Raw genomic sequence first — 13731 nt, forward strand, 5'->3', positions numbered from 1 at the left:
ATGCCCTTGGATGATCTCACCCAGCGGTTTCATGTAGATATTAAATAGCAGGCGGGAGAGGACCGACCCTGGAGGCACCCCACAAGGGAGAAACCTAGAGGTCGACCTCTGACCCCCCACTAACACCGACTGCGACTGACCGGAGAGGTAGGAGAAGAACCACTGGAGAACAGTGCCTCCCACTCCCAGCCCCTCCAGCCGGCGCAGAAGGATATCATGGTTGATGGTATCGAAAGCCGCTGAGAGGTCAAGAAGCACCAGGACAGAGGACAAGCCCCTGTCCCGGGCCCGCCAGAGATCATCCATCAACGCGACCAAAGCAGTTTCCATGCTGTAACCGGGCCTGAAACCCAACTGTTGGGGCCCTGACCTGATTGACTAAGAATTTCTACAGACTCCTGTTAACTATCAATTTATCCTGAAATGTAAAGTACTTTCTGTAGGTAAAAGATACCACATACAAAGGAGAATTTTAAATATTAGGGATAAACTTTTATAATAACTTGCAATTTTGTTTGTTTGTTTGTTTGACTTATATGCCGCCCCTCTCTGTGGACTCAATTAATAGAATAATTAGTTTAAAAATTGTCTTAAAAACTAAACATTTAAAATCAAAATGTCACATACATACTATCACACTGAATACATTCATTGGGCAAAAGCTGAGGCCTAATGACCCCAAGAATGGCAACATAAATGTATTTTCAAATTCTTATGGAAGGCAAGGAGGGTGGGGGCAGTGCGAATCTTTGGGGGGAGTTGATTCCAGAGGGCCGGGCCCCCCACAGAGAAGGCTTTTCCCCTCGGCCACGCCAGCCGACATTGTCTGGCTGATGGGACCAACTCTGTGGGACCTAACTGGACACTGGAATTCGTGCAGCAGAAGGCAGTCTCAGAGATAATCTGGTCCTATGCCATGTAGGCCTTTGTAAGTCATAACCAACACTTTGAATTGTTCCCGGAAACCAATCGGCAGCCAATGTGGTCTGCAGAGTGATGGAGAGATGTGGGCATATTTTGAAAGGCCCAAAACTGCTTGTGTGGCTGCATTTTGGACGATTTGAAGTTTCTGAATACTCTTCAAAGGTAGCCCCATGTAGAGAGCATTGCAGTAGTCGAACCTCGAATTGATAAGGGCATGAGTGACCATGAGCAGAGACTCCCTGTCCAAATAGGATCGCAACTGGTGCACCAGGCGGACCTGGGCCAACGCCCCCCTCGCCACAGCTGAAAAATGGTGTTCTAAAGTCAGCTGTGAATCGAGGAGAATGCCCAGGTTGTGGACCCTCTCTGAGGGGGTCAGTAATTCCCCCCCAGGGTAATGGATGGACAGATGGACGTGTCCTTGGGAGGCAGTACCCACAGGCACTCCGTCTTATCTGGATTGAGCTTGATTATTGAGCTTGATCATCCAGACCCTGACAGCCTCCAGACACCGGCACATCACTTCCACTGCTGCACTGAATGGACATGGGGTGGAAATGTACAGCTGAGTATCATCAGCATATTTATGGTAACTCACCCCATGCCCCTGGATGATCTCATCCAGCAGTTTCATGTAGACATTAAACAGCAAGGGGGAGCTGATCGACCCCTGAGGGACCCCACAATGTAAGGACCTAGGAGTCAACCTCTGACCCCTGCTAACACCAACTGTGACTGACCAGAGAGGTAGGAGGAGAACCACCGTAAAACGGTACTGCCCACTCCCAACCCCTCCAGTCGGCACAGAAGGATACCATGATCAATAATATTGAAAGTCGCTGAGAGATCAAGAAGGATCAGGACAGAGGATAATCCCCTGTCCCGGGCCCGCCAGAGATCATCCATCAGCGCGACCAAAGCATATTGACTTATGCAAGGGTATTTTAAAACACTGCTTCAGAGATAGGTTCCTCCCGGTTCAGACCTGTTTGCCTGAACCTGTAGCCACTCGCTGGTGACATTGTGATGATGTTACAGAACTGGTTCTGTCAATACCAGTCCATGGATACCACCATCTTTAAAAAAGAAAACTTGAATTTTTAGGGGAATTTTTCCCGGTTATTTTCTCTTCTGTGCATGAGCAGAAAACCAAGTTTCTGACACTGCACATGCGGCACCATCTTGTTTTCTACATTTTTTAAATATATATATATATTTTTTTGGCAGCAAGGCAAATTAGAACCCACCCCTAACCTGCTTACATTATTTTAAGAAAAATAAAGTACTAAAGTACTAAAATAATGAATCCAAGTTTGCTTAGGTATACATACCAACATTGACAATAGCACCACCCTGCTGTTGAATCATACTCTTTACAGCAGCTTTACATGTCAACATGGTTCCCAAAAGATTGGTCTGAAGCTGGGATATAATATCTTCAGACTTGGTTCGCAATAGTAGTCCATCCCTGGAATCAAGAAAAAAACAGTGGTATTTAATTGATTATAGTCGGACAATTATTAATTTATTCTAATAATTTCATTATGAAGTTGTATATCTAAACTCAACTTACTATATTTATTAAAAGAACGTTGCTAATTAAGAATTAACTAACATTGTATATAAATATGTTTCCACATTTTACCAAAATAAATTTTCATATTGTAATTGCAATATACAGTATTTGAAGTCTTCCAAAGTTTAGATTTATTTTAATATGAAATGATATACAGAAAACTCTATATAATTCTGTTTAGCATGTTATCAATTTATAGATTCAATGAAGTTAAAAGGATATGTCAATATCATATTTTGATCTTCCTGTATTTGTCTAAGTCAGGTGTGCTGTGAAACAAAGCAGTCATGGATTCTTTGGCTAATTTTGGATCCATGGATGTGAACAGGGCTGTGACATCAAATGAGGCCATGGTTTTGCCCTCATCTGTAGTCACATTACCGATTGTTTGAAGGCACTGTAATGGAGTGTTAATGGAGTGTTTTCTTCTTCTTGTGAGGTGTCCAAGCCTTTTTGCAATGTTGTATGCAGGGGTCCCTGGTATGATTGGATGGAGGGGTATGGCAGGTTTCTGTAATTTGGGGTGTCCACAGAAGCTTGGGAAGATGGGTTCGCTGCATCTCATCCGTTCCACTGCATCCCTGACTTAACTGAGGACATTGAAACACTGGGATTATGGATCTCATAAACCTCTGCTTAACTACATGTTTCCAATTTGATGGAAAAATTTATCAACAAATTAAAGGTACATCTATGGGATTACCACTTGCATGATTTATAGTAGAGGTTGTTGTGCAATGTCTAGAAGCCATAGCACTTCCACAAATACAACCAAAAATGTGGATCAGATATGTAGACAACAGTTTCACTATAATAAAAGGGAACAATTAGAGCCGGGGTGGGCAATTAATTTTGCCATGGGGCCGCAAGAGAAATTGGGATGGTTTAGAGGGCTGGACTAATATAATTAACTCAGTTCTACCCAATATTGTATGCTATGGTTAGCTTTGGCCCAGCTTCTGCCCCAAGGAACGTGGAGGTGGATGTGGGGGAAACATCCACATGCCGCAGGCCTGTTTTGCTCCCAGTAGAATCTGCCGACGAAGTCTCCTCTGACCAAGGAAGCGTGAGTGACAGGGAAGAGAGGAGTTTGGCAGACAGCCCAGGATGAGATCAGTCATCTGTATCATCCCTGGATTCTGAACAAGAATTAATGACACATCCACGCATGCGTAGAGTGATGCATAGGAGACAACAACTGAAGGATTATTAAAAGAGAAAATGAGGCCACCCGTGGTTGGGTGGGGCTACTGTACTTAGTGCTACAGATAAAAGCGCAGCCTGGTGTTTTAGCCTCATGGCAGTTTATCTGATTCATTGTTTCATCAAGATCGTGGTTTTTGCTGTTCAGGATTGTGTGTGTGGACTCTCTGGACTTTAGAATTGGACTCAATTTCCCAGTTATTGGGTGAGCAATTGGACTGCATTTAACCTGTGCCTTGTGTGTACCAGAAAATCCCTTTGACATTTAAAAAGGGAGCTGTTTCTGTTTTTCTGTTTATAAAAACTTTTGGGTTTTCCTTTTATCGTGTGGTGTGTGTCTTCCTGGACTAATTACCCTGTAGTTACAGGCGGTTGAGACACACCGGCAGAACAGAATAAACTGCCATCAACCCCCAGACACATACCGTTCCAGAGTGAAGTGTGTTGGATTGTTTGCTTCTCTTTTTTCCGGCATTTATCTGATCATGGCTGCTGGTATGGCAGAAATGCAAGCAGTCTTCGATGCTTTGAGGATGGAAATCCAAGAGTTAACTCAGACAGTGCAGCAGTTACAGAACCAGGTGGATATATTATCTCAACAGCCTATCATTCCACAGGTGCAGCCAGCAGCTCCTGCCCCACAGCCACTACCAAGGAGGAAATATTTTGTGGCTCTGCCTGAAAAATTCTTGGGTGACAGATGCCTGTTTGCAGCTTTCCTCAGTCAAGTGCAGTTGTTTATTAATGCACAACTGCCCCATTTTCCAAGAGATGCAGAGAAAGTGGCGTTCCTCTGCAGTTTGTTGGCCGGCCCCGCTGCTTCCTGGGTGTCTCCATTGCTGGACAGAGATGATCTGATACTGCAGGATTATACCGCCTTTTGTACTCAGTTGCGACAGCAATTTTCGGATCCGGTGCGGGAGCAGACGGCCACGAGGGCGTTGAAATAGCTGAAAAAAGGTTTGTGCCCATTAGTGGAATATTTAACTGACTTTCGTAGCCTCAGTGGACAGGTGCAGTGGAATGAGGCCGCCTTGATGGAGGCGTTTCAGGATGGCTTGTCAGAGACTATGCTTGATGAGCTGGTGCACGAGGCCCTGCTGGGCACCCTGGATGAGCTGGAGCAGCATTGTTTGGCCATTGAGGCTCAGCTGCTGGCTCGAGAGGTGCGCCTGGCTGGGCGGTCCCCCCCCTGTGTTTCGGGCGTCACACCAGTGCCTGCTCCATGGCGGGGGGTGTTCGCTATGCCTGTGCCAACCCCGGTTCCTGTACCCCATTGCTTCCTGCCTGCCCTGCCTCCTCGTCTAGCGGATCGTGCCCCTGCCGAGGAGCCCATGGAGGTGAATTTTGTCAACCCCATTTGTCCCTGAAGGAGAGAGTGCAGCAACGTGCGAAGGCCGGTGCTTCTATCGCGGGGGGGGGCAGGTCATTTCGCAAATGCCTGTACCTGCAAGCAAAGGAGCACAGCTGCTGCCGCGGTTTCCAATCCTCCCAGTCCTCCTGTTGCCACGCCAACTCTTGCAGGACAGCTCCCAGAGTCATCAACTCATGTTCCCACCATAGTTACAGATTCCTCGATGGCTGTCTCCATGCCCCTGGTTTTCCTGCCGAATGTGCAGTCGGGAAACGAGGGCGGCCCAGCTTGGTGACAACGCTAGGTCGGGCTGGCATTTCATCGGTTAAGGATTCTTCAGATAATGACCCCGGAACGTACCGTCACCTCACAATTAATGTCAAGCTCCTGGTGGATCGGCGTACTCAATCGATTTCTGTTCTTGCCCTCGTGGATTCAGGGGCCACCACGAATTTCCTGGATGAGAAGTTTGCACAGAGACATTCGTTGCCCTTGAGTCCTGTGGACCCTCCATTGACTGTAGAAACCATTGATGGGTGGGTGTTGTTGTCTGGGCCCATCCGTTTTCAGACCTTGCCGGTGCGGGTCAGCATCGGGACTCATGAGGAGGCTTTACAATTTTATGTCACGTGGGGCCTCCATTTCCCTCTTGTCTTGGGGTAGTCATGATTAAGGACGCATGATCCTCAGGTGGTGTGGTCACAGAACAGTGTCACGTTTTCCAGTTTACAATGTGTAGACCACCATCGTCACGTTTGTGCCTCGCAAGGGCCCGTTATCCCCACAGCAGTGTTACCAAAGGGCCTCGCTGAGTTTGCGCATGTCTTTAATGAAAAAGAGGCGGAACGCATGGCACCGCATTGTGCCATAGAACTGTTACCCGATGCCAAGTTGCCGGCTGGTCATTTGTACTCTGTTTGTCGGAACCTGAATTAGTGGCCCTCAAGGACTTCATAGATAAAAATCTGGCCAAAGGGTTCATCAGGCCATCGACCTCCCCGTTATCAGCACCCATCTTGTTTGTTAAAAAAAAACCTGGAGACTTACGTCTGTGTTGTGACTACCGGCGCCTGAACAGCATTACGATGCGCAATCGCTATCCCTTGCCACTGATTCCGGAATTAATGGAACGTTTATGAGCTGCCATTGTTTTTTCTAAGATAGACCTACACAGTGCTTACAATTTGTTTCGTATAAGGCCAGGGGATGAGTGGAAAACAGCGTTTGGTACCCGACATGGGCATTTTGAGTATACGGTGATGCCTTTCGGCCTCACAAATGCCCCGGCTGTTTTCCAGCATTTGATGAACGATGTATTCCAGGACAATACCCTAGAAGACAGGTTCAAATTATGGAAAGACCTAGACAGACTAACACAGTGGACCCACACCAACAAAATGATGTTTAACATCGACAAGAGCAAATTCCTTCACCTAGGCAGAAAAAACCCTGGACACACATACAACCTGGGAGAAACCCCTCTTAGCAGTAGCGGCTGTGAAAGAGACCTTGGTGGACAATCAACTAAACATGAGCCAACAATGTGCAGCAGCAGCTAAAAAAGCCAACACAATCCTAAGCTGCATCAACAGGGGAATACACTCCAAGACCAGGGAAGTCTTAATACCACTCTACTACGCCCTGGTCCGATCACACATGGAGTACTGTATTCAGTTCTGGTCACCACACTTCAAAAGAGACATTGAAACTCTGGAGAAGGTGCAAAAAAGAGCAACCAAGATGATTAAGGGATTGGAAACCAAGACTTACGAAGAGAGACTGAGGGAACTGGGCATGGATAGCCTAGAGAAAAGGAGAGCCAGAGCAGACATGATAGCAGTCTACAAGTATACGAGGGGATGTCACAGAGAGGAGGGGATCACTTTATACTTCAGGGCACCAGAGGGCCGGATGAGGAACAACGGCTCGAAGCTGACCAACGAGAGATTCAACATGGAGATAAGGAGGAACTTCCTAATGGTCAGAGCGATCAACCAATGGAACAACCTACCAGCGGACATTGTGAACTCCAACACTCTGGACATTTTTAAGAGAAGATTGAACTGCCACTTGACTGATGTACTATAGGGTTCCTGCTTGGGCAGGGGGTTGAACTCGATGGCCGTCATGGTCCCTTTCAACTCTAACAATAAATAAATGTTAGACCATTTTGTGGTCATATATCTGGATGACATTTTAGTGTACTCCCCCTCCAAGTCTAGTCATTTGGGACATTTGTGCCGAGTACTGCTCCGGTTGAGCATCGTTTATATGCTAAGCTGGAGAAATGTCAGTTTTTGCAGACCATTATAGAATTTTTAAGTCATGTCATTTCTCCAGGGGGCATAGCCATGGACCCGGGCAAGGTGTCAGCACTAAAAACCTGGCAACCCCCAAGGAGAGTCAAGGATGTGCAGAGGTTGTTGGGGTTTGCAAACTACTATTGCACATTCATACCAGGGTTTACCCAGTTGACCGCACCTCTCACCCGGTTGTTGCAAAAATGGGTGTCGTTTCAGTGGGGTGAGAAGGAGCTTTTGTAGCTCTTAAGGACGCTTTCATGAAAGAGCCCTTGTTAGAGCATCCATCCTTCTTGGTCATCAGAAACGAGTGTCCCTCGCCTTTGTATCATAGGTACTAGGGACATTCATTTCTTGCATCAATATCGTGCCTTGGTCCCGCCTGCATACCAGACCACTCCAGTGGTTCCTCCTACCCTTTCAACGGAACCGATCCAGTCACTCATCACGGCTGGTGCTGGTACCCAGGAGGGTCAGGCGTTCCCTTCCATGGTGGCAACCAGTGGCACTGCTTCAGGGTTCCCCCTTCCTGAAGCAGGAAGAAGTGATCATCACCACAGATGCAAGCCTTACAGGTTGGGAGGCCCACTCCAAAACACAGATGGCCCAAGGCCTATGGACACTCGAGGATCTGTCAGAGATTAACATCAATCTCCTGGAGTTGAGAGCCGTGTTCTTGGCCCTACAAGCCTTCCAGACACAGAGTCAGGGCAGACACGTGTTAATACTCCTGGACAATGTGGCCACTCGATCCCACATAAACCATCAAGGTGGGACGAGATCGGACAGACTAATGCAGGAAGCAGAATCCCTCATGACTCGGGCAGAGACAAATCTACTCTCACTGAGAGCAGAACACATTCCGGCTGTACAGGCTGATTGGCTCAGCAGGTCTACCCTCCACCCACCAGAATGGCGCCTGGAGGAGGACGCATTTCAGGACATTGTCAACAGATATGGCACACCACTCATAGACCTGTTCGCTACACCGCAAAATACACAGCTTTATCGCTTCTTCTCTCGGTTCCTGTCACAGGGGGCCGAGGGGGTCAATGCCCTCAGGATTCCATGACCTGGAGGACTGCTGTACACCTTACCATCGGTGTGCCTTATTCCCAAGGTGATTGCCAAGCTGATATCAGAACGAGCCAAAGTCATCTTCATTGCTCCGTACTGGCTTCGACGACCATGGTTTGTGGATCTGATGGACTTGACGATTTCTCCACCTTGGCGGCTTCCGAGCCATCGAGTATCCCTCAGCCAAGGGTCAGTGTTCCACCCAGACCCTCAATGGTGGAAACTTGCCGCGTGGCACTTGCGGGGAACAGAATGAGACAGGCATCACTTCCGGAAAAGGTGATTTTAACCATTCAAGTGGCACGGAGACCATCAACCATTCGAATATATCAAGCCATGTGGGCGGCCTTTTATCAATTTTGCACAAACAGCCACATGGAACCACAGTCTTCATCAGTGGAGAACCTTTTGGCATTCCTGCAGTCCGGACTCGACAGGGGACTGGCCCCTAATACTCTGCGCAGACAGGTGGCCGCCATTGCCACCATTGTGAAACTGGATAACTGGAGATCCATAACCCATCATCCCTGGATCAAGGACTTCCTAAAGAGAGCTTCCAATCTGCGCCGTCCGACAGTACACAGATTCCCTTCATCTGTCTTGGATGCTTTGTCCGCACCACCATTTGAGCCTCTCCGCCACGTTTCATTACGGTTTCTGTCTTTTAAGACAGCATTCCTAGTTGCCATCACGTCGGCCAGGAGAGTATCTGAACTCATAGCTCTGTCAGTCAGACCAGATTTATGCATATTCCATCCAAATAGTGTAGTTTTACGCCTGGACCCAACCTTTCTGACAAAGGTTAATACACTATTCCATAGATCTAATGACCTCATTCTGCTGGACTTCTGTGCCCATGGGAAACACCCATTGGAATTGCATTGGCACAAGCTGGATGTACGTCACGCTTTAAAAGTCTACATTAGTTGAACCGCTCCACATCGTAAAACGGAGGCCCTGTTTGTGTTCTTTGTGTCATCTACTATGGGGACTAAAGTATCTCCTATGGCAATGTTTTTCAACCAGTGTGCCGCAGCACATTAGTGTGCCATGAGACATGGTCAGGTATGCCGTGGGGAAATTAAACATGGGTCCCCAAACTATGGCCCGCATGCCGGATACTAGCCGCCTCTATCCGAACATAAACATTCCCCTCAAAACCCTCCAGCTATCAGTGACAGGAAGAGTGGAGGCACACGGAACGCTCACTGACCAATCACCTTCTAGGATTTATCTCAACCACTAGCGATGAACCAATAGCAGGCCACCTTTCATCCACACCCAGGAAGGTCCCCGCTCGGGCTGCCGCACACTTGTCATTGTGTGGCCACAGCGAGTAGTTGAAGCTGCTATTCCTCCCCATGGTCCCAATTTCGAGTGTCATTTTGCATCATTTTGGTTGGTGGTGTGCCCCAAGATTTTGTAAATATAAAAAAATGTACCGCGGCTCAACAAAGGTTGAAAATCACTGTCCTACAGTGGTTAGCCGTTGTGTGAGGTCTTGTATCGTGATTGCCTATGAGGCACAGTCATTGCCAGTACCCGAGAACATCACTGCTCACTCTACAAGGAGCGCTGCAAAATCAGCGGTGTGGTCCACACAGGCTCCCTTGGAAGACATTTGTCGAGCAGCCACTTGGACCACTCCAAATACTTTCATTAAACATTATAAACTGGACTCATTCGGGTCCTCTGATGCGGCCTTCAGCCAAAGAGTGCTGCAGAGGGTGTATGATTCACATAAGTCCCTGGTCCAGCCGTCTCCCGCCCTGTTATCTTGATCTTGGGTATATCCCATGTTGGACTCTCCACAGCAGTGCATTGGAGAACGACCGTTGAACTTACCTGAACGGTCTTCTCGATGCATTGCGAGGAAAGTCCAAACTCAACCTGGCCAGTTGGCCCAGGGGCTCAGTTGTTCCTTACTAGTGAATTAATAAAGTTGTGTTTGTTTGCACTATTCCTTCGTTTTTATTGACTGAGCTATTGGGGGTAGCTACAGGGCGGAGCTAATTACTATTCTAATTTAACTCAGTCCCTAACCAATCAAGCTGAAGTATCACCCATGTTGGACTCTCCTCACAGTGCAGGTAAGTTCAACGGTCCTTTTCAGACCACCATTGAATTTCTGGGGCAGGTCATTTCTCCAGGGGGCATAGCCATGGACCTGGGCAAGGTGTCGGCTCTCAAAACCTGGCAACCCCCGTGGAGGGTGAAGGATGTGAAGAGATTGTTGGGGTTTGCAAATTATTATTGCACATTCATTCCAGGTTTTGCCACCCTGACCGCGCTCGTCACCTGCCTGTTGCAGAAACATGTGCCATTTCAATGGGGTGAGGTTGAGCAGCAGGCCTTTGTGGCTCTCAAGGATGCGTTTATGAAGGAACCCCTGCTGCAGTATCCAGACCCGCGTCGGCCATTTGTCATGGAGACCGACGCTTCCGATGTCGCCATCGGTGCTGTGCTTCTTCAGGCCCGTCCCGAGGGAGGCACTCTGTTCCCATGTGCCTACCACTCCCGCAAGCTCACGCCCTCGTAACGCAATTATACGATCTGGGAGAAAGAATTGTTGGCTGTCAAGTCTGTGTTCGAGATGTGGAGTCATCATCTTAAGGGAGCTCGGCATCAGGTCGAGGTCCGGATGGATCATCGGAATCTGGAATTCCTGCAAACGGCCCGAAAGTTGAAGCAAAGACAGATACGTTGGTCATTCTTCTTTGCACGGTTCAACTTTCGGATCCGGTACACACCGAGTTTTCAAAACCCTCGAGCGGACGCCTTATCTCAAAAACCTGAGTTCATGCATCCCAAAGACCCGGCCCCATTACAAACTATCCTGCCCGCGGAAGCTTTGGCTGCCACCCATGACCCTGCTGATTTGCGGAGGCGTATTCGAGAGAGGCAGTGGGGGGATGGTTTTGTGGCACAGCAGGTGCGGGATATGGTGCCTAATTCTCCCTGGACATTTGCAGATGGACTGCTCCAGTACCGGGGGCAGTTGTACGTGCCAGCAGGGCCACCTCGTGGTTTAATCATGTCCCAATGTCACGACAATCCCACCACTGGTCATTTTGGATTGTTCAAGACTGTCCTGAACATTCAGGTGGCTGCAGCTCCATGATGATGTACAATCCTATGTCAACACTTGTGAACATGCCCAACTATTCCTACAAAACATTTTCTGGCTCCATGGGTTTCCAGATCGGGTGGTGTCGGACCGGGGGACTCAATTCATAGCACGGTTCTGGAGGGAACTTACAGGTGCAGATTTGTCTCGCATCGACACGGCACCCTCAATTCAATTCAATTCAATTCAATTTATTAGATTTGTATGCCGCCCCTCTCCATATACTCGGGGCAGCTCAGAACAATAATAACACAATATAAAACAAATCTAATAATTAAAAGTCATTTTAGAAAACCCTTATTAAAAAGAAAACATACACACAACACAAGCATACCATGCATAAACTGTATAGGCCTGGGGGAGATGTCTCAGTTCCCCCATTCTTGGTGGCAGAAGTGGGTTTTAAGAAGTTTACGAAAGACAAGGAGGGTGGGGGCAATTCTAATCTCCGGGGGAAGCTGGTTCCAAAGGGTCGGGCCGCCACAGAAAAGGCTCTTCCCCGGGTCCCGCCAGACAACATTGTTTAGTCGATGGGACCTGGAGAAGGCCAACTCTGTGGGACCTAACCAGTCGCTGGGATTTGTGCGGCAGAAGGTGGTCTCGGAAATATTCTGTCCCAATGCCATGAAGGGCTTTGTAGCTCATGACCCCCAGACTGATGGTGGCACCAAGAAGGTCATTGGCATTCTCGAGCAATATTTATGGTGTTTTGTGTCAGACTGGCAGTCCAACTGGTCATGCTGTCTCCCGATGGCTGAGTTTGCTTTCAATAACTCCCGTCATACATCCATAAGAATCACACCCTTCTATGCCAATTATGGGTTCCATCCTCTTTTTTTTCCACTAACCTTGTTAGATTCCCCATTCCCGGTGGCAAAGGACTTCCTCTCAGAACTTCACACGGTGCATGAGATGGTGAAACGATATCTGCTCAAGGCCAAGGAGGATTACAAGGGATTTGCTGATCGGTCCCAGTGAGACGTCCCCCCATTGGCCATTGGAGATCAGGTGTGGCTGTCCACAAAATACATCGCCTCGGAGTTGCCTCATCAAAAGTTAGATCCACGATTCACGGGCCCTTTCCCCATCGAGCAGGTCATCAATCCTGTGGTGTATCGTCTCACCCTGCCTGCCAATATGCGAGTTCACCCGGTGTTTCATCATTCCCTATTGGTTCCAGTTCCTCCTGACTGTCCGCTCTGTCCTAGTGTACCCATCTTGCCTGCATCCTGTGTTCAGGATGCCTGCCTGACGTCATGATCCATGCCATTCAGGACTCACGTTGGGTGGACGATTGCTTCCAGTATTTAGTGCGATGGGTTGAGAGCGAGTCAGATGATTGCTGTTGGGTAGAGGCCGCACTGGTGGATGCTCCTGCCCTCATTCAGGTGTTTCACGTGCAATTTCCACACAAGCCTCATCCCTTGCGCTGGAGTCAGGGGAGGGGCCTTCCAGGGGGAATGGTCTTGTGGTTGGCTGTGAGCCAGCTCCTGCTCCAAGGACTGTGGGGGTTGATGTGGGAGAATCCACACATTATCAGAGATCGGTTTTACTGCCAACAGCTTCCGACAGCAAAGTGTCTGTGTCAGGGGAAGATTCTAGTGAAGTAGGATCAACGGAGGAGGTAATTACAGGCAGCCCATTAGCTAATTACCCCATTAGTGAACCATCATCATCATCATCATTATCGTTAGGTTCAGAAGAAGAGGCATTCATAGATGTTCGCAGACACTGGTTGATGTCAAGAAAGGAACAACTGTGCAAATATTATCGGAAATAAGGAGAACACCTGTGGCTGGGGCAATTAGGCTAATGGGGGTACAGTGATCCCCCGGTTATTGCGTCCCCGACCATTGCGAACAGGGTAATTCGCGATTTTTCAACCCGGAAGTCAAAATACCATCTACGCATGCGTGCCGGGCACGCATGCGTAGATGGCAGCGGCTTCCCTGGGTCTTCCCCCTCTTGCTGGCGTCAGCGAGGAGTTTCCCCACCGCCCACGCAAACTCCTCGCTGCCGCTCGCCCGCCCTTCGCCTGCCCACGCCGTTCGCTCCCCCCCTCTTGCTGTCGGGAGGGCGAGAAGCCCTCCCCAGCACCCGCTCGCCCGCCCTTCGCCCTGGCGGAGAAATTCCAGCCCCCACCTGGTCCCGCCCGATCCTCCTCCCTGAG

At 48.6% G+C, this 13731-nt stretch overlaps 1 protein-coding gene across 2 annotated transcripts in view; it reads right to left on the reverse strand.

The window, feature by feature from the left end:
- Positions 1 to 13731, reverse strand: part of CBR4 (carbonyl reductase 4) — a 101352-nt gene that overhangs the window by 53953 nt on the left and 33668 nt on the right. For both annotated transcript variants that reach the window (XM_070757402.1, XM_070757401.1), the window contains exon 4: positions 2256 to 2392. In XM_070757402.1, the coding sequence (XP_070613503.1) occupies positions 2256 to 2392 (137 nt within the window). The remainder of the gene's footprint in view (positions 1 to 2255; positions 2393 to 13731) is intronic.

The sequence above is a fragment of the Erythrolamprus reginae genome, chromosome 7, assembly GCF_031021105.1.
Source record: "Erythrolamprus reginae isolate rEryReg1 chromosome 7, rEryReg1.hap1, whole genome shotgun sequence".
Taxonomy (NCBI): domain Eukaryota; kingdom Metazoa; phylum Chordata; class Lepidosauria; order Squamata; family Dipsadidae; genus Erythrolamprus; species Erythrolamprus reginae.